The following is an 18,353-nucleotide window of genomic DNA, read 5'->3' as shown; positions in this document are numbered from 1 at the left end:
TTTAGTCGTTACAGTAGAATCTGTAGTTCAACCTGTGCTCTTCCACCCAAATGTCTACTTCGACAAAGCGAGATCCTTGAGCTCCTCAAAGTTCTATAAAAACATGTCAGTTAACTTTCTTCTCTTTCAAAAATGTAGCAGAGTTGATGACTTACAAATGTGCCAAACCCAGTCACAGCATCCCAACCCGTCTGGGCCGGGAAACCAGAAGTGTTGCATCCAAAGGACGAACCGCTGGTAATATCGGTGAATGTCTTGTGAGCCTCGGCGTACAACCAAGGGTTGAGGAATCCCAGAGGACGCTTGCCGGCGGCAACCAAGGCATCGTTGACCAGAGTGATTACACCTGCTGCTGCTGGCGTGGCAGCGCTGGTTCCATCGACTGCATGGACGGAACCGTTCCAAACAACGGCAAAGGCGCGTCCCTGGGCGGCGAGATCGGGGTAGGCGCGGCCGTGTTTATTGAAAAGCCCGTCATGGAGACCGTCAAGCCCCTCGACGTATCCCTTGACAGCCTTTTCTTGGTAGTGTGGACGTTCAAAGTGGTTGGAAAAGCCACCGCCGCTGACATAGCCGTTGCGCTCGTTAAAGGCCACGACCTCGGGTTTGAAGTCCATGGTGCCTCCTACACTGGTGACGTATGGGCAGCTAGAGGGGAATTCTGGGATGAACTGTGTCCTGTTCCTGCCATCGTTTGACACGCAAGTTCCGTTGGAGCCAACGCCCGAGTCGCCGCTGGCGAAAAGGACGGTGACGCCTCGGGCTCCCAGAGCGGCAAATCGCTTGCATACCGAGTGAGCGTACGATCGTGGAACGGTTTGCTCTTCGTCGCCATAAGAGGTGGAGATGGTCTGGGGCAGGACGTCGTCTGACTGGCTCGAGACATATTTCAGCCAAAGAGCATAGGGTTCATTTGTGTCGCTATCACTTCCTGCGGATGGCTTCCATGGAGGGGTTCCAGCTGTGTTGTACGTATACAGTTTGGTGGGATACGAGATGCCAATGATAGTCTCGGCGTCAAGGTTGGCCTCGATATCCTTGCCGTCTTCGAGTTGCTCTGGAGTATCAGGAGTTTGCTGGTCATCTCCATGGTTGACAATGAAAGTGGTAAAGTTGAACCCCTTGGCTTCTGGCCTATAAGTGTTGATGAAAATGTTGACGTCCGAGTGGTTGGCTGTCTCGTTCAAGAAATTGTTGATGGCAATCTTGTTCTTACCGTGGGCCTGGATAGTGTAGTCAACGGTGCCATAAAGAGTACGAAGGCAGAGCGGTGTAACCGCAGTGGCATTGCAGACAGTGTCGACAGTTGGGTTCTCGACTTGTGCTTCTGCAATGGCATTTGCGGAAAACGATGCTAGCTCATCGGCAATCTTGAATTGCCGTCCTTCCTTACGAGGACGGAAGAAAGAAGTAGTCGGCTGGATTGACTCGATATGGTCGTGGAGGTGTTCAGGCAAGGACCACTTGGGTGTGCGAACCAGTTGGGTTCCATCCTCATGCTCATAAACAGAGTACTTGGTGTTCAGAAGGCGTTCAACAGTGTCGACAGGAAGAGTAACAGTAAACCAGTCCTTGGAGGGAGTATAGTCGAGGCCATGGACATCTACGCCATGGCTGCCAAGCCACTCCTCAACTAGGCCGAGAGTTTCATCTGTAGGCTTCACTAATTCATGGACCTCTTCCTGGCTGAGATGCTGTCTATACCGAGGATGTCCCGGCGAGGAGACTATATGACAGATGTTAGTCAACTGCGAAATACGGGTGACACAAGATTCCCCTTACCATCATATAAACTTTTCTCCAACTCGTCGAAGCGACTTTGCTTCAACGCAAAATGAAGCTCAATGCGGTGGTCTTCAGGAGCAGAACCAACGGCATTCCAGCCACGAGGCACAAAATGAGTCTCCTTCACCTGATAGGTAGAGCCCAATGCAGGGACTGCCCAAGCGAGCAGAGCTACAGACCGCGAGAACTTCATAGTGACTTGTCTTCGAAGACCCTAAACGTCTGTGTTGGGAAAAAGGATCACGGTCGACGCCGTGTTGGGAGGGGGCGACATAGGATTAAATAAAAGCAACTTCACGCTCCATGGCGAGAACGAGGCCCCGGAGCTCGCCATTATTTAGACTAGCTTGCCATTTAAGATTTCGATTGATCATGATTATTTGATTGGTGAGGCGGCGAAGGATGGGGTCTGCTTCTCCATCCGGCGTAGGAAAATCAGTCGATGTAACCAAACAGCGCCCAGGGCCTGAGTTTAGCGCATAGGATCACAAATGGCGTTCCGACTTGGACCATTGAGCATAATTAGCTGCCTAATCCTGGGCTTCTACTGACTTAGTCTTCAGCTGCTATTATTCCAGCTGCCAGTTCCAGTTAGCTTGTTGATAAAGGCCGAAGATGGCCCTTGGCATTCTGGAAGAACCATGGTTAAATAATTGACTTGTCGTATCTAATTAGAAGATAAAGAATGATGAGACGGCATTGTTAATTGAGCTCGTCAAAAATCAGAACAATTAGTGGTTTGACAAAATGAAAAGAGCAAGCAGTCTGCGTTAGTTGTGAGCCTCAGCTTCCATCATGACGTGGGCGGGGAGTGCCAAGCTTCGTGCCTTCCGCAACACCAAACACAATGAATCGTCAACATATTGTTTCTCTCCTTAGCATCACTCTTCACACGACATCGACGCCCGAATATAACCCGATTTACTGCACCCAGGCTGCCCAAAGACTAGGGACACGCCGATAAACTTGTATCGATATTCGCCTGAACCCGATCGTTGTGATATTCAACTCCCCCGCCTCAAGTGCCCCGCGTGTGCCGTAAACGATGTCGCGCCATCGAGTCAAGTCACTCGAATACGACGATGATTTCGATGAAGAATACGACGAAGCAGACCCCGAAGAGCAAGAACAACTGGAGGCATACACAAATGAGGTGCTCAACGAGCTTCACACCGGACAGCCGCCGGTGACCGCGTCGCGAGAGGAGGTTCAAGAAGCCCTCTGGCATTACTACAACGATGTACCGAAATCGGTGAACTACCTGCGTGGTATGATTATATACACGGATTTAGTGTGTACACCACTAATGCGGTTTATTTTGCTAGGTAAAAAGGTGAAGGAGACCAAGAAGGAAACGGCGCCTACTACGAAGCCGAAGATAGGAGGGGGTAAGTCTTTCTTTGTTCGTTCAACTCCATGTGTTTTTCTGCACCATACTTGAAGGATGGCCGGGCTCAGATCCCTCCGGACAACAAGTTTCATGCGTCCAATCCAGTAAAATTATGTAGGTATTGGCCTTTTGCTTGCTTTGACTTTTCCACTGACTTCGTCTCTGCAAGTCGGAATTTTTTCTAACAGACCTATCACTTCCAGTATATCCTGTGGATATTGCACAATATTCTTCTTGTCCGGTACCCTTTTCAGCCGCCGAGTTCTTTCGTGATGCACCTTGGTTGAACATTCCGCTGGATCGAAAGGCAGACATTATAGTGGAACCATTATATCCGCGACTGGGCTTGCTCGGGGGTGCTCCGGAAGGCAAGATGTCTAAGTTAGCTGCTCTTGCTGCAGCACGGAAAAAGAAAGACAGCGAGAAATCATCCGCTGCACCCGAACAACCATCAAACACAGAGCAAACTGAAAAAAGGTCGGCGCAACGCTCGTTGGCAGAACGATTAGCTGTCACTTCTACCAAGGTGCCCGAAAAGGCGGGAGGAATTTCGGCGCTCAGCAAGGAGAGTCGTCTGGGAAGCCGCCTTTCAAAACCAAGGAGCGCCCCCGTTGCTCAGGATCATAGCGAAGAAACGGTTTCACGGCCATCCGTGGACACGGACAGGCCTGCACCGAAGCCGCCACAACAGCAACCGGAAGAAAGTGCTAATTTGCGTGCACCCCCTTCAACTTTTGCAACCGCGATTGTCGGAGACGGAAACTATCTTTCGACATCTGAGCCTGGCCACCTAAGAAGCAACAAATTTGATGTCATGCAAGTTTACGGACAGGACTTTACTGAAGCTTTTGACTTTGTAGGACCCAGTCCCGATGACGTCGTGATCAATGCGCAGAGTGCATCCAAAGGTTTGCCTATTCGAAGAATGAGATGACCCGGGCGCCCATTGACAAATGACCAGGCCTCAAATCAAAGCAGGCTGCATCATCAAAAGGTTCTGGTGCTAAGAAGAATCCAAGTGATATATCGGGTGGCATGAAAGCACTCAGCGTGGAAGAACCAGTCAAGGTGAAAAGCAAGAATCTCAACGTTTTAGCAGAATACGAAAAGTCACACCAGAAAAAGGCGGCCAATTTTGTGGTTATTGGTAAGACTATTTTATGACTGGATTCTAGTGATCGTTCATTTATTGACGAATATTGCATGACAGGCCATGTAGATGCTGGAAAGAGCACGCTTATGGGGCGTTTACTCGCCGACTTGAATGCAATTGATCAGAGAACGATGGATAGATATCGTCGTGAGGCTGAGAATATTGGTAAAGGTTCGTTTGCTTTCGCATGGGTGTTGGACCAGGGTTCGGAAGAGCGTGCCCGAGGCGTGACCATTGACATTGCAACAAACAAATTTGAGACCGATAAAACACAATTTACGATTGTTGACGCGCCGGGTCACCGCGACTTTATACCGAACATGATTGCTGGGGCTAGCCAAGCAGATTTTGCTGTACTTGTAATCGACGCAGGAACTGGAAATTTCGAGTCTGGGTTGAAAGGTCAAACCAAGGAGCATGCGCTCCTAGTCCGAAGCATGGGTGTCCAGAAAGTAGTGGTTGCGGTCAACAAAATGGATTCAGTATCCTGGTCTAAAGACCGATTCGATGAGATTGAACAACAGATCTCATCTTTCCTCACAACAGCAGGGTTCCAAGCCAAAAATTTATCATTTGTTCCTTGTTCGGGTTATCATGGTGACAACATCACCAAAAGCAGCAATGATCCGAACGCCTCTTGGTATAAGGGCTCTCTTCTTATCGACGAACTCGAGACATCGGAGCCTTTCTCCCATGCGCTTGACAAGCCCCTGCGCATGACAATTGGTGACGTGTTTCGCGGAGGCGTCCAGAATCCGCTCTCAATCTCAGGACGCATTGATGCCGGTAGCTTTCAAGTAGGAGATCCGCTTGTGGTTATGCCCAGCGGCGAGTCAGCTTTGATCAAAGGTTTAGAAAAGGATGGAGAACCCAGTGACTGGGCTGTCGCAGGACAAAACGTCACCATTCATCTTGCGAATATTGACCCCGCTCATCTGAGATCGGGCGATATTGTCTGCAGTCCTGCCTCGCCAATTCAAAATATACGAACATTCACTACCAAGGTGTTGGCATTTGATCACCTGATGCCAATGCAGGTAGACGTGCACCGAGGCCGCCTACACGTATCGGGTCGCATTAGTCGGCTGGTGGCCACATTAGACAAGGGCTCAGGAGCCGCGATAAAGAAGAAGCCAAAGATCGTTTCTCCGGGAACAGTTGCAAGGATTGTGGTGGAGATAGACCAGCCAGTTCCTCTTGAGGCGCCTGGACGAATCGTGCTCCGCGCGGCTGGAGAAACTGTGGCGGCGGGGTTGCTCGAATAGGCATTTGGAAGTTGACTATGGTGTAGTCTATGATGATAGTATAAATGATATAAAATCCAACCCCGCGCCTTGCCTTTGCCCGTTTCATGTGCGGGGCTTGATCTATGGTCTATTTTCAACCTTATAGAACTTACTTTCAAATATTATCAGTGATTACCTACGAGAAATGAGCGCTTTTTTCTACACGAAATATAGACTTTCTTTGTCAAAACAGCTCGCAGATTGTGTACTTTTACCAACATTTGGACCTGTTATCTTATTCTCGCTTACATACACCTGAAGCCATTCGGCTTTGGGAATAACCATTTATCCACCCTGCGCGGGTACCATTTGTCTTCTCTTTTCCATCATCTACACATTGAATACCAGTGCTGAGCTGGACGACGTCAAAATTCAGGTTCTCAGCCTTGGACCACTCCGTTCAACAGGCGATCCGAGCAGACATGGAACCTAGGCCGGACCATCAGTTCGACTCTTTCAAGCCTAGTGCAGCCGTTCGTGATGCCCCCCGTTTGGATTTAGACAGCATAGATTGGAATGATCCTGCATCTTTTGCCAAAATTATTCTTGGTGACAGGCCTATCCCGGAGTTAAAGTCTCCGGCAGACGTGCGGCGAGAAGCCACAGCCAGGTCAGACAAAATATTTACTAGCTTCGAGACCTTGCATGAGATTCTCAAGCGCCATGAGGCTACAATTTGGAAGCGATGGTCCAAAAAAACGCGGCAGCAGAGGTTAAAGATCCTGCTGAATGCCTGGCCCAATATGCCTGCAGTCCATCGTCCCGACTTTGATGCTTTTCGGAAGGAGTCACGGCGAGACCGTCATCAGGGGACCAAATATCGGGAAAGTTTCATGTGGCCGTACATCAACCAAGAGGATCTCCTGAACACCAAGGCGCTGCCCTTGCTCCTGAACGCCCGAGGCCGCCATCATCCTTCACATTTTGCTGCGGCCGACGTCGATGCCATGCATTTAGGTTTGGTCACGGAGGCAATTATGCACATTTACCTGAACGAGCATGTGATGGTTCTGAACGGTGTGACCGAAAATACTCGGGAGTATGGTAAACTCGTGGCGTGGACGGAACATCCAGACGCCTTCGACTGGATGCACAAGCTAACGCAATTCCTGCCTGGGGAGGGCCTATCGATACTGGAGGCACAGGAACGACTGTCGGATTTTCTTGTTCAATGCTGTCTGCAAATTCTGCATGACATTCCGGAGTCCACCCTAACCACCGACTCCTTCTCTGTTCTGCCAGAACCGCAGCTCAAGCGCGAAAATGAGATAAGTGGCTTCGAGTCTCTGGGTGTGATGGCTGCAGAAGCTCCATATCGCCTTCCAGCACGGCTCGATCTTCATTACGTTGAGTCGCTGCTAAGCGCGAGGGCATTTGCTGCAGAAGATCACCTGTGGGCTTTGCGGGAGGATCCTGACTATTTCTCTAGGACTCTTCTTGAGGCCAAGGATCACCGCCAGGAGATTTTGAAGGACATCTATGGTAATGAGCATCCAGTATTCAGCCGTGGTCGGGAAGAAATTCTCTGGGGGCGCATCATTGGCTCTGTCGTATCGGAAGCGTACCTCGAGCTAGAGGTTTTCTCTGAACTTAATAGCCAGGCCAAGAAGTTGGTCACATTGCAACAGAAGTATGCCGATGATATATCACCATCGGAAGATTTACCCGAGGAGTATCTAGAGGCCTTACTCCGATTCCATCACCATGTCAATCAAGCGGCCAAAGGTCCACTGGCTACTCTCAAGACTGCAGCTGTGGCATCGCCACCCTTGCGAAGGCTCTTTGCTCGCCACCCACCATCCAGCACCGATTCAACCAAGATTTCGACTGTGCTCAAACCCGGCATCCAGATGGACAAGGTGGAGAATCATTTGATTTGGTTGCTTCGCACCCTATGGGAGGACGGTATGGATTTGTTTCTTATTCGCATGCCTGTGATTGTGGACGAGCTAGAGCGACTGCTTCAATCAGAGACACGCGCGGGGGAACTTCTCTCTTCATATATCACCACGGTAGTCGGTGACCTCTCTATCATCGCCCAGTGTCTAAACCAGCTGAACCTTTATCAGCCATGGGCCCGAAGCTGGGAATCCGAGTTTGCTGAACGTGATGACGACCTTAAGCAGGAATTTGCGAAGCGGGCGGAGCCATGGGCCCGGATTATCGCCGTTCTTAGTGATAAAAGTACCTTAAATAAAGTTGCTAGCCTCGGAGAGCCTTCAGGTGGTAAATTTTCCTATCCTGTTGCGAAACGCCGTACCAAGGAGAACGTGGAGGCGCTGCGCAAGGCTGAAGGTCATCTGGATGCTTTCTGGGCCGGCATTGATCAGGTTATGTTCGCCAAAGCCGGTGATTTGCCTGGCACAGCTATTCGGAACTTCCTCTCCCAACCACGCATCTTGCAGCGCACTCTAGAGTGGGTTGAACCGGAAAAGGCCACACCTCTAGTACCCGCACAGGACAAAGCAGGCGAGGTTGATCTTTATGCGTCATACCAACCAATATCTCAGGTCTATTCTGGCATTTCGGCAAGAACACTCGACGTCGCACAGCCCAAGACCAAGGCCAAAACCCGCGGAACAGCACGACCGGAACCTGTTACTGAAGCTGAAATGGTTCTGCAGCCCAATCCTGCTGATCGCCAGCGTATATTTCCCGTTGATGCGCGTGCTCTCAAGGTCTTCCGGGTCATCTTCTTCAACCCTGCTGTGACCTCCTCACCGGGCGAAGTCCCGTGGAATGATTTTTTGCATGCCATGACTTCAGTTGGCTTTACGGCCATGAAGCTATATGGCTCTGTCTGGCAGTTCCAGCCTAGCCGGATGGATATTGAGAGAAACATTCAATTCCACGAGCCCCATCCACGGGGGAAGTTGCCCTTTACCACTGCCCGACGGTATGGCCGTAGGCTTAATAGGGCCTATGGCTGGATCGGAGGGATGTTTGTCTTGGGTGACAAGTGAAATAGGCTAGTCATCACTCAAAATCTTTCAGCCCTGTTTAACATGCGTCTGTGGATATGTCAAGATATCAAGCCAATGATAATATACTGCAGAGCAGCTGAGGGGATGAATCTCACCCACTTGCTCACTGAAATCGATACGGAAGCTTTCTATATAAATCATTAAATCCATCTAGCTGGTACATACGACCATAGGGTGTGGAAAACAGGGCTTCCCGTCCGCTCAGCCGTACTTAAGCCACACGCCGGCTGGTTAGTAGTTGGGTGGGTGACCACCAGCGAATCCCAGCTGTTGTATGTTTTTTGCTCTCGCTCACCCGTTCTCTTATTTTTTTTATTTTTATTTTTTTGCTCCAATTCCTACAACGAACCACTTGCCACCATAGGCCTGACTATTCCGGGAATGCCCGCGTATGAGTCGGGCTGACGTGGCCTTCTTTGGCACTCGCTTATACTTGCCATTTGCCCTTAGCATAGAGTCATTGGATTTAGAAGTGCGATCACTTGCGCTTTAGAATTAGCCGCCACACGTCTGATGGGTAATAGTGTCAGGATTTTGACATGAATAGATGTAGAGATGTTGACCTAAAACGTTGGTATTGAGTTTGTTTATGTTAGTCTGGTTTATATATATATCTATATGTAGTATTTTAACTGGCATTATTAGGCTGTAACTTAATTAAGGAAGATTATGATCGCTTTATTACAGGTAGATGTGAAATTCTATATAATATCTAAGGAATTTTTGATTTGATATTAATGATTATTCACATTTTATATCTTTGTAGTAGTATCTATCGTGGTGGCTTCCCACCTCATGGCGGCCTGGAGACTCTCTTTTCTCAAGCAGTTTGTTATTGCTTTCCCATAGAATACAGATAGACAGCTCTTATGAGAAAAAAGTGAACGGATTGACTTGATCTTCTATATGATTTTGCATATATACGGTTGTTTACTGTTTTCTTGAACGGTTTGCACGTTGTGTGCAATTTGAACCCGAATTCCAGAGTCCGCGTCTCCCACTGCCTCACTCACTCATCCAATTGAGCTTACACATATTCCACTACACTATATAAACTGTTGGCTGGTAAAGAAATAAAGAATTTATATCTTAAAAATTTATATATTACAGTTATAGCTTTAAAACTTGTTTTTGATTTTTACTGGAATCTTGATATTTAACTATTATATACATCTTATCTCTCTCTTTCTCATTTATTATGTAATAGCTGATAATAAGAAAGCAATTAAGATAGAGATTTATTATCATTTTTACTGGGCTCTTCTTATCGAATTACCAGAGCTAAGCATTCCAGAAACAATGAGAATATTGCGAAGGACCGAGAAAATTTATTGATTTAATGACGCTAGGTTAAGTATATAGTGAGATTATTCAAAATTCTAGCTTATTTTAGTTATTTATAAACGTCGGTCAGATATTAAGAGCCTGAAAACACTTATATTTCTTCTACTTGGGACTAATTCTCTATTAAACCCACCTCAACACATACCAGTATTGCAGACACTGAAGCTGTTTTTCAAGTGCGATCTGAATACCGTCACTATCACAGACGGTAGAAAACATATCCATTGTCATAAATTGTCAGCACCTACACCTACTCGAAGATCGATAGTTAATTCTAACTACAGACAAACCCACGACGATGTGGCATTAACAGAATGCTTCCCTGTATGACGAGGTCCGCCTCAGACAACAACCTGGATGCGAACCACCGCCTATCAATGATTCCATTGGACAGGGTCTTCTTGTCAAGTCTGTAAAACCTACATGGCTGGTTAGAACAAGCTTCTAGCATAACCAGCTATATCAATACAGCTTCTACTCATCATCTAATATGTACGATAGCATAATATAAAACAAGACTCCATATATACAAGAAGCATGGACAGTAGAGACTGCATCCATACTATAAAGCATGTCAAGCGAGTCAAGCGAGTAAAAAGATCTAGACTTTTCTTAATATAGAAAAATTGATCAGCTCTATCAGTCTATACTTACTAGAAATATCAATACTAAAAAAATTTTTATACTCTATAGTCGATCACATAGAAACATTTTGAATTATTCAAAGGTTTATAGAATGGGCTATACGATACTCTTTATACAGGTGAATTGATTTATTAAAGTAATATAATACGTATGACAAACAGCCTACGGACTTAGCCTAGTATTCTACCAGCTGCAAGTTATTAGATATAATAGTATTGGATAGGAAAATAGACCCAAAGAGTACAATAACCAAGGAGATTAATCAGGCCTTATACAAGCTTATCATCAATTTACATTTTAGGTTTACATCCTGGGATTAGGGGGTAATAGAGTAAGAAGTTACTTTTTTGTAATATTATTTTTGTTTTAGGTGTAGAGGGGTCTTAATACAAATATTTATTCATAATAGTACTGTGATTTGTATATTGTTTCTATCTTTTTAATTGACCTGTGCGATTCCACAAATTGTCCATAGATGGAGGTTCTTAGAAGTGGCTGCTGGCGGTAATATCAAAGGGGAGGTGAAATGAATGATTCGATACTCAGGTAGAGTCGAGAAAGAAAGAATTAGATAAAGAAAGAAAAATTAGATAAAGGAAAATGTGGTCGAACTGATATAAAGCTTAGAACCCGCTCGAGCTAAAGCTCGAAATCCATGTACGTGGTATCAGTATCGTTAGGAGAATCGGGTTGATAAGATTGGGTGAATTAAGGATCATCCAGTGGATGGGTGTCAGCATGGTAGCTATGAGTGTGGTCCGCAGAGGACGGAAAGCTGTTGGCTTCGTAACCGGTGCTCTCGGGCAGTATCATATTCGGGAAATCATCAGACACCATTGTGGTTTGCGAAATTGAGGAACCATTTAACCCAGAAGGCTGTGAAAATTCATGTTGAATGGTGCCCGACATATCGGAGGGGGGATTGGTGTCGATGAAGGTATTATCCGGTGTCGTGGTCGAGAGCTGAAGTCGTGGTGGCTGGACAGCATGAGATTGCGGCGAGGCTTCTTCAGAGTCCCTCAATACGCAGATACCAGGCGTTGGTACACATCGATCTCTCTCGGCTGTGGCATTGTTTAGCATAATAGCATTTTCTAATCTGCCTGAACAGCCTCATACCTTTGAAGTACGTCTTGCAGCTTGCATCGTTATATTCAGAATGTATCTTGTGCATATGCATCAAAAATTCCTGTATCTTATCTTTGCGGAGTGCCTTGTCACAGTTCTCGACCGGACACCCTATTTTATGTCTGATGTCGCTTCAATTCGGCCTGACGGCCGAACCCTGTACGGCAATCGGGACAGGTGACCAATTTTGCGGGCGCCACAGCTGCAAGGCGGGTTGAGGGATCCGGAAACCTCTCGGCCATTTTGGAGGAGCTAGAGTAAGAAGGGAGTCCTGGGCAACGAGACTCATGATGAGGGATAAATGCAGATTTTGGCTGATTTATAACTACATGACGCCAGTGCCCTTGTCGGCCTTGACAAGGGCTCTATTTACGAGCGAAGCAAAAAAAAAAAAAACAATCCTTTATGCACTCGCAGCGTTTTCAGCCTATTATAGCAACCAGCACGTCAGACTCCACCACATGGCCCATGAGCTCCGTGGTGGGTCCCTTCTAGTTGAGCCCCGCTTCTTACTCTAGGGCCGAATAGAACTTAGTACGTATGGCCGACCGACACTTGACATGATATTACGGCGGACTATAGGTTCGTTGACGACAATATTCGTAGTTCAGTAATTTTGACGATTTATTACAATACCATAACGATACATTACATAATAAGCAATATTGACGAATCACAAGTCAGCGTTTGGTGCGTGTGGAAACGAATTTTGTCGTTAACGTACCCATAGGCTGCCGTAGATATGATGTCTCGAGGAATCGTGTACACGTACGTATTTTTATTTCATCTTTTGTAGAGAGAAAAAGGGTACCTGGTCATACAATTTTCTATATGGGTTTCCCCAAGCTATACAGCATCCTAATGCGGTACTTTCAGTCCACTGGCGGGGGTGTGCGTTTCTGTATCCAACCTATAAAGGACCCGATTCCCTCGCAATGCAATCTAAAATGAGCAAAAATTACTGAAAAAAGAAAAATAACTTCTCATTAGCCCAAAATTCTGGCATTGGCAGAAAGCAAGCGAGGCCACATCTGACCTATGCGTTTTCAATCGCTCTCCCATGAACCGGAAACAAGTCTGTTCATACGGCCGTGACAGGAATCTTATTTCTCCCCGTAAATGATGGTTCACCAAGTACTATCTGCAAATGTACAAACGCTCTACGAAAACTTAGTCTACTTTAAGACCCACAATAATTCCAATAAGAATGACTTCTATTCGCTCACTTGTCGGTGGGAACAGGCTGTGAACCAAGTGGGCACCAGCTCAACGTTGATTTTCGCATTTTTTCAGTAACCCCATTTTCCAAGTTTAAGTAATAATATTAATTGATATCCAAATATTAACTAGATAATGATAATAACCTGTTGTTAATTAATGATGGGTATGTATGTAATATATGTAAAAACCATCATTTGCACCTTGATTGATATGTGATAGGTACAAGTGTTCATGCATAATTCCTTTCCTAGCTTCTCTATGACTGTCGAACCATCATTTTGGCATTACGATCCTTATCATTAGATAATGAAGATTCGGAAGACATCTTCCTCTTTTTCCTACGAGATGGCTAATAGTAGTGCCAATCCCGGGGATGATTGATCAATTCGGACAGTTTGGTAGTATCTATAGAACATTCTGGATGCTTGCGGTGGAGGTCGTTTGTTAACACTTGAAGATCGTGTTTAGTATGGATTTGTTATTTATATTTGTTAAGGAATTGCTGCAGGTAATATTCGATTTTAAGGCTCTCGTTTCCTGAACAAAAAAGGACAATATTGTTAGGATTACAAGGTGAGACATCAAGAACAGGAGTCAATTCACTAACAAGACAAACTCTGAAGACCTAAATCTAGGAGAAAGCTTAAGCCTATAAGCCTGAGCTTCCAGCACTAAATTATATAGAATGGCAGGCAATCCCTTATCTAGAGTCACTCTCTGACTAACAGATCATAAATTACTGTTTCAATTTGAAGATTCCGCTCTCGGGCCGATGAAGCTTATGTGTCTGTTTCAACATTACCATCCTGGCCGATGTATGCCTTCTACCGCTATTTTCCTGTCAACCCATGACAAATATCCGGCTTTGATAGGAACATTCTGAAATATTAATAGATTTGGAAAAGAGTCTTAGATGTTTCAAATATCCTAGTATATACTAACTAATACCTACTTATCGAACAGTTTCATGAACCTCGAGTAAGATTATTGTTTTATGAGGTCTGCATCAAGCAGTTTCGAATCCCCTTTAAAATCCCTCAATTGTATGAACGGTTGTATTTCCTCTAGATCGCAGTTCTTAGCGCTGATGGCTACCCGTTCTATGAATGACTTCAACATTTGAATATTTGGCGGAGAGGTTGCTTATGGATGTTGAGCTAAAAATTTATTAGACAAGGGTAATGCTTTTTGTATTCTCTTAATATACAGGGAAGTATAATACGTTGGGTTGAAGATCTTCGGTTAACATCTTGCATTTATGGCCGTCTCAACAAGTTCGACAAAGTTTGCTCTTCACAATTGGGGTGTCTTGTTCGGGATGCCCAAGAAGCATTCCAGGAACCTTCCCAGAACCGCCAAGAACCACATTGAAAAGGCGGCAGTAAATATTGCAGTCATGGTGACGACTAACCTACTTACTGCTGTTGTATGTTTTGATTTTGATTTTGATTTTTTCTTCTTTTCAACTCTCTTACAATCAGAGATTCTACCCAATAATAATATCAAATGTCTCTTTGCTTATATAATAGCGTCTGCTATTACATCTATTGGCTGAGCGTTATCGATTCTCATCACAATAATATACTGTTATTACTTTTCAATAGTCTTAGTAGTTTATTATTGTAATAGTACTCTATGTTATTTTAGAATTGCCTTATATAACGTTCTTTTTTGTCTTCTGTTAACAGAATATCTACCTTAATTTATATCTTGGTGACGACTTGTTGAACTGATTGACAGATAGAGGCATCAGTTTATAGAGAGTAACCCTCTATAAGCAGGCCAGATATATATGAATCGCTGTCTGTCATAGCCTAGGGCTTGGTATAGACGTTAAATATGATTAAATAATAATAGTACTAATACTGTTAATATAAGAATCTGAGTGTTAAATATAGGGTATTGGTTACTGAAGAACTTAGGTATTATTAATTATAAAGTTATTATATGGTTAGAAGGTTAATAGGCATGCACTGTGGGACTTGTGTTAATAGAAATAATATATGGTGGTAGGCTAGAGCACTGTTCTATTTATACAAAATTATCGATACCTCGCACAGTGTTCTCCTTACTGGGAGAGGTCTTGGGACATAAGTAATTCAAGACGCGAAAAAGGAATCACTCTCGGAAAAAGGGAAAACACGCACGCAAGGAGATTAAAACTTCAAAAAAAAAAAAAAAAAAAACATACAACAGCAATAGTGTGTTGGTGTTCATCCAGGCTGCTGCCTGCCGCTCTAATGGTAACGGCTTCATGCCCTTCCCAGAACGCCCCTGAATCATTATAAGTACTTGAAAATTTCTCAGACAGCTCTAATAAATAGATAAATATAAGGAATAATATAGAATCATTAATTCTTTTAATGATAAAATATTATTGCTTTAGTTTTTATTAATAATCCAAAATAAAAACTATTATTGTTCTTAATATATTCTATTTAATCTAGATACGTTTTATGATCGTACAAATAAACAGGGAGATCGAGAAAGTAAAGTACGATTGATTTAAATATTAATTTACTGCTGTCACTATATATGACTTGGGACGGTTTGAAGGAAGTAAACTACTGCGAGACAAATTTTACCGAGGAACACTCTCATCACGCACCGCGCTCCTTCGCTACGTTTCTCCTCCGTTTCTAGTAGTTAGTCTTGTCATAGTTGGATCAATTTATTCCTTTTCTCTTTCCACCCTATGCTTGCCATTAAAATGATAGATACTAGTACTGTTGTTTTCTAATCCGTGACATAGCTCAATTAAAGATCCCAAACCACAGCGGGAATATCCCCATCTATCTGCTTCTCCGCGAGGAGAATTCCGGGACCACCTGTATGCTTGTTCCACCGAGTTACAGCGACTTTCTGGCTCTTTTCCAATGCCACCGCAACCATATCCAGATCACCATTGATGTTGAAGTGTCGTGGGGAAGAGCCGTAGGCCCGATGGAAGCCCAGGAAAGAGACATCCTTAAAGAATTTCCCACTAGAATCGGCGCAAGAAAATACGGCGAATGAATCGCTATTCGGGCCAAAAGTGCTATCCAGGCGATTGGAGACTACTACATGATTGTTTTCAGGCTTCGTGTAACATTAATGTTAACCTGGTACGTCGCTTTTAGGTGAAGACTAATACTTACCGATATTGAAATCTCGGCGGCCTTAGAACCAGTAGGAGAAGCCTCATTGCCATACGTGCTTCCTTCAAAGACTTTGGCGAAGGAAATGCCGTCTTCTGAATAGGTGACCCTAAAACCACTCAAGCTATTACTCAATTCTTGGATGAGATAAAAGTAGACGTCAGTGGGTGTACTTTTTGCATTTTTTGCGGCTTTGGGTGTCCAAAACACGCCGTGCCTGGGCCCGGACCCTTGGGTCACGACCAGAGGCTCTACCTGTTCGAGGTGGCCAGTCAGTTGGTTGACCTCAAAGATACGGACGAGGTCAGCTCCAAGGTCAGGAACAAGGACAAAGCGTCCCGTAGGGTCGACAATTACTCCATGGGGATGAGGAGCATCCTGTCGAGAAGGGACAGGACCAGGACCAGTCATCTCATAGACAAAGGTTTGGGAATGGTTAAAAATTCCTTGAGTAGGATCCACGGAGTAGGTGGTGACGGCTGAGGCACTACTGCAGAAGGAGGAAAAAGACGTAAGCATTGCACAACATACGGGTAGAAAGGGTTAGTTTCTGGGGTGTCACAAGAACATACTAGTGAGCGACTGCAAGAAACTGGCGCGTTGAAACCTGAGGCGCGGAATACATTGCAGACATTACCGGTCCAGACAAAGTTTTCAGACGTTGAATCGCAGTTAGTGTTCCATTTTGATTGGTTTTGAAAGTGGTGACACTGCCGTTGGGAGTCGTAATTCCTTCATCTAGACAGTATAGGATGCTGTTCTCACTGTCTACCATTAACCAAGAAGGGCTGCTGCCACAATCAGTGGCCTTGGAAAGGGTTGACAGTTCATAGCTCCCATTGGTCTTGGTCAGGGAGAGTGATGTGACAAAACCTGCGTATGATGCCGCATAAAGCCTCGTAGCAAACACAGCGTTCCCCAAGAGGGACGCCACCATGCAAATGAAATTAGGCCTCATGATATTATATTTAGATGCTTCTCTCCTTTCCGTCTTGAAGCAAGACAGCCAACAAGTCAAGAGATGGGAGATAGGAGACAAATGATTCAAATATATGTGCCTTGTTCAACATAGGATAGCATGTGCGAAACATGCGTGATTGATAAGCCACTTTGATATACCAGGAACCGATTTTGAGCAGGCCAGTTCCAGACCCATGGGAATAAGTAAAGTAAGATCTCGGCCTTCTGCTTATAAATTGCTACTCATAAAGCCAAGATCAACCGAAGAGATACGCTACATATCTTGGCAGATTTGCCAAGCCTGATTATTTCACACTCCCAAATCTTGTTCCGACTTGGCGCCAATACTCGACCTGAGCAACGTCTTCTCGGCAGCCCGAGAACGACGAATCACTATCCGAGAAGCCAGTTAGCCGTGTGTCTGCACTGCCGAATCGGAAATATCATCAGCCGTAAACGTTCACCGACCAGGGGGAATGTTAGTGCTTACCTAGCGGTAGTCTGTACCGTATCTATGTCTCTTGTGTTCATCCACCAGGTTTTGTATGTAAGATAATGGTGATGTCAACTAGCGTTCCTTCAGCCTTTACCTTGGTGGAAGGATGAGAGAGCAATAGAAGAAACCATCAAGCGAATACACATGGCGAGTATGTAAATATGTTGCCCGTGGAGCTAATCGTATGCTTGCGGTACTCAGTTCCTACTTGTTTCATATCTTATTCCAATATTGCTCTCTGTCTACAACTTTATGGTGTATAATACTGGTTTTAGATTTATAGCTACGGTTAAACCTGCACATTCAAAGCTAAGTTTTGAATATAATAGTATCGGGAGTTTCCTGCCTTTCATTGCCATGAAAACCCAAATCCCGAATAATACATAGCTAGGTTTTTAGACAATCTTCACCAAAATAAGGTACTTCTGCGCCTAGCACAAAGATGCATAGAGTTTTGTCAATGCATCTTTGAGTTATCGATCCACGTAATGATTTTCTATCTACAGCTTCTTGCAAATACGAAATTATTGACCAGTCAGGTTATCGTGCACTCCTCGTGCACGAATTTGCTTTGAGCCATTCCACCAAACGTCTTTAGACCCAGTCGTTATCACAGCAGTTGCTGATCGTGTCCCCGTAGTACAAGTGGTATCTCTCGTATTTTGCAGCTACTACTAAGACCACTGTTGGCACGATCATGATTCCCCACTCCTAAATGGTACAATCCTGGCCCAGTGACGAACCCAAATAGAAGAGGGGACGTGTCAATTTGGGGCTATATATACTGGGAATCTGTCGCCCGGTCAGGCAAGTTCTGTAGCACA

General features: G+C 45.0%; 5 protein-coding genes across 5 annotated transcripts; 2 read left to right on the top strand and 3 right to left on the bottom strand.

Annotated features, from left to right (window-relative positions):
* Positions 1–54: 54 nt before the first annotated feature.
* TRUGW13939_05845 (uncharacterized protein) lies at positions 55–1,978 on the bottom strand (the record flags this gene model as incomplete). Its single annotated transcript, XM_035489003.1, has 3 exons — positions 55–93; positions 156–1,726; positions 1,783–1,978. 3 exons carry the CDS (start codon positions 1,976–1,978, stop codon positions 55–57), a joined length of 1,806 nt encoding a protein of 601 aa, XP_035344896.1.
* Positions 1,979–2,830: 852 nt separating this feature from the next.
* Positions 2,831–5,593, top strand: TRUGW13939_05844 (uncharacterized protein; the record flags this gene model as incomplete). Its single annotated transcript, XM_035489002.1, has 5 exons — positions 2,831–3,053; positions 3,111–3,173; positions 3,379–4,083; positions 4,137–4,322; positions 4,386–5,593. The coding sequence occupies 5 exons, from the start codon at positions 2,831–2,833 to the stop codon at positions 5,591–5,593; spliced, it is 2,385 nt and encodes a 794-aa protein (XP_035344895.1).
* Positions 5,594–6,036: 443 nt separating this feature from the next.
* On the top strand, positions 6,037–8,577 carry TRUGW13939_05843 (uncharacterized protein; the record flags this gene model as incomplete). The annotated part of the gene is made up of 1 exon (XM_035489001.1): positions 6,037–8,577. One exon carries the CDS (start codon positions 6,037–6,039, stop codon positions 8,575–8,577), a length of 2,541 nt encoding a protein of 846 aa, XP_035344894.1.
* Positions 8,578–11,295: 2,718 nt separating this feature from the next.
* TRUGW13939_05842 (uncharacterized protein) lies at positions 11,296–11,761 on the bottom strand (the record flags this gene model as incomplete). The annotated part of the gene is made up of 2 exons (XM_035489000.1): positions 11,296–11,651; positions 11,707–11,761. The coding sequence occupies 2 exons, from the start codon at positions 11,759–11,761 to the stop codon at positions 11,296–11,298; spliced, it is 411 nt and encodes a 136-aa protein (XP_035344893.1).
* Positions 11,762–15,693: 3,932 nt separating this feature from the next.
* Positions 15,694–17,031, bottom strand: TRUGW13939_05841 (uncharacterized protein; the record flags this gene model as incomplete). Its single annotated transcript, XM_035488999.1, has 3 exons — positions 15,694–16,014; positions 16,074–16,563; positions 16,646–17,031. 3 exons carry the CDS (start codon positions 17,029–17,031, stop codon positions 15,694–15,696), a joined length of 1,197 nt encoding a protein of 398 aa, XP_035344892.1.
* Between the last annotated feature and the right edge of the window lie 1,322 nt (positions 17,032–18,353).

This window comes from Talaromyces rugulosus, chromosome III (assembly GCF_013368755.1).
Source record: "Talaromyces rugulosus chromosome III, complete sequence".
NCBI lineage: Eukaryota > Fungi > Ascomycota > Eurotiomycetes > Eurotiales > Trichocomaceae > Talaromyces > Talaromyces rugulosus.
This window is presented reverse-complemented; position numbering and strand designations above follow the sequence as displayed.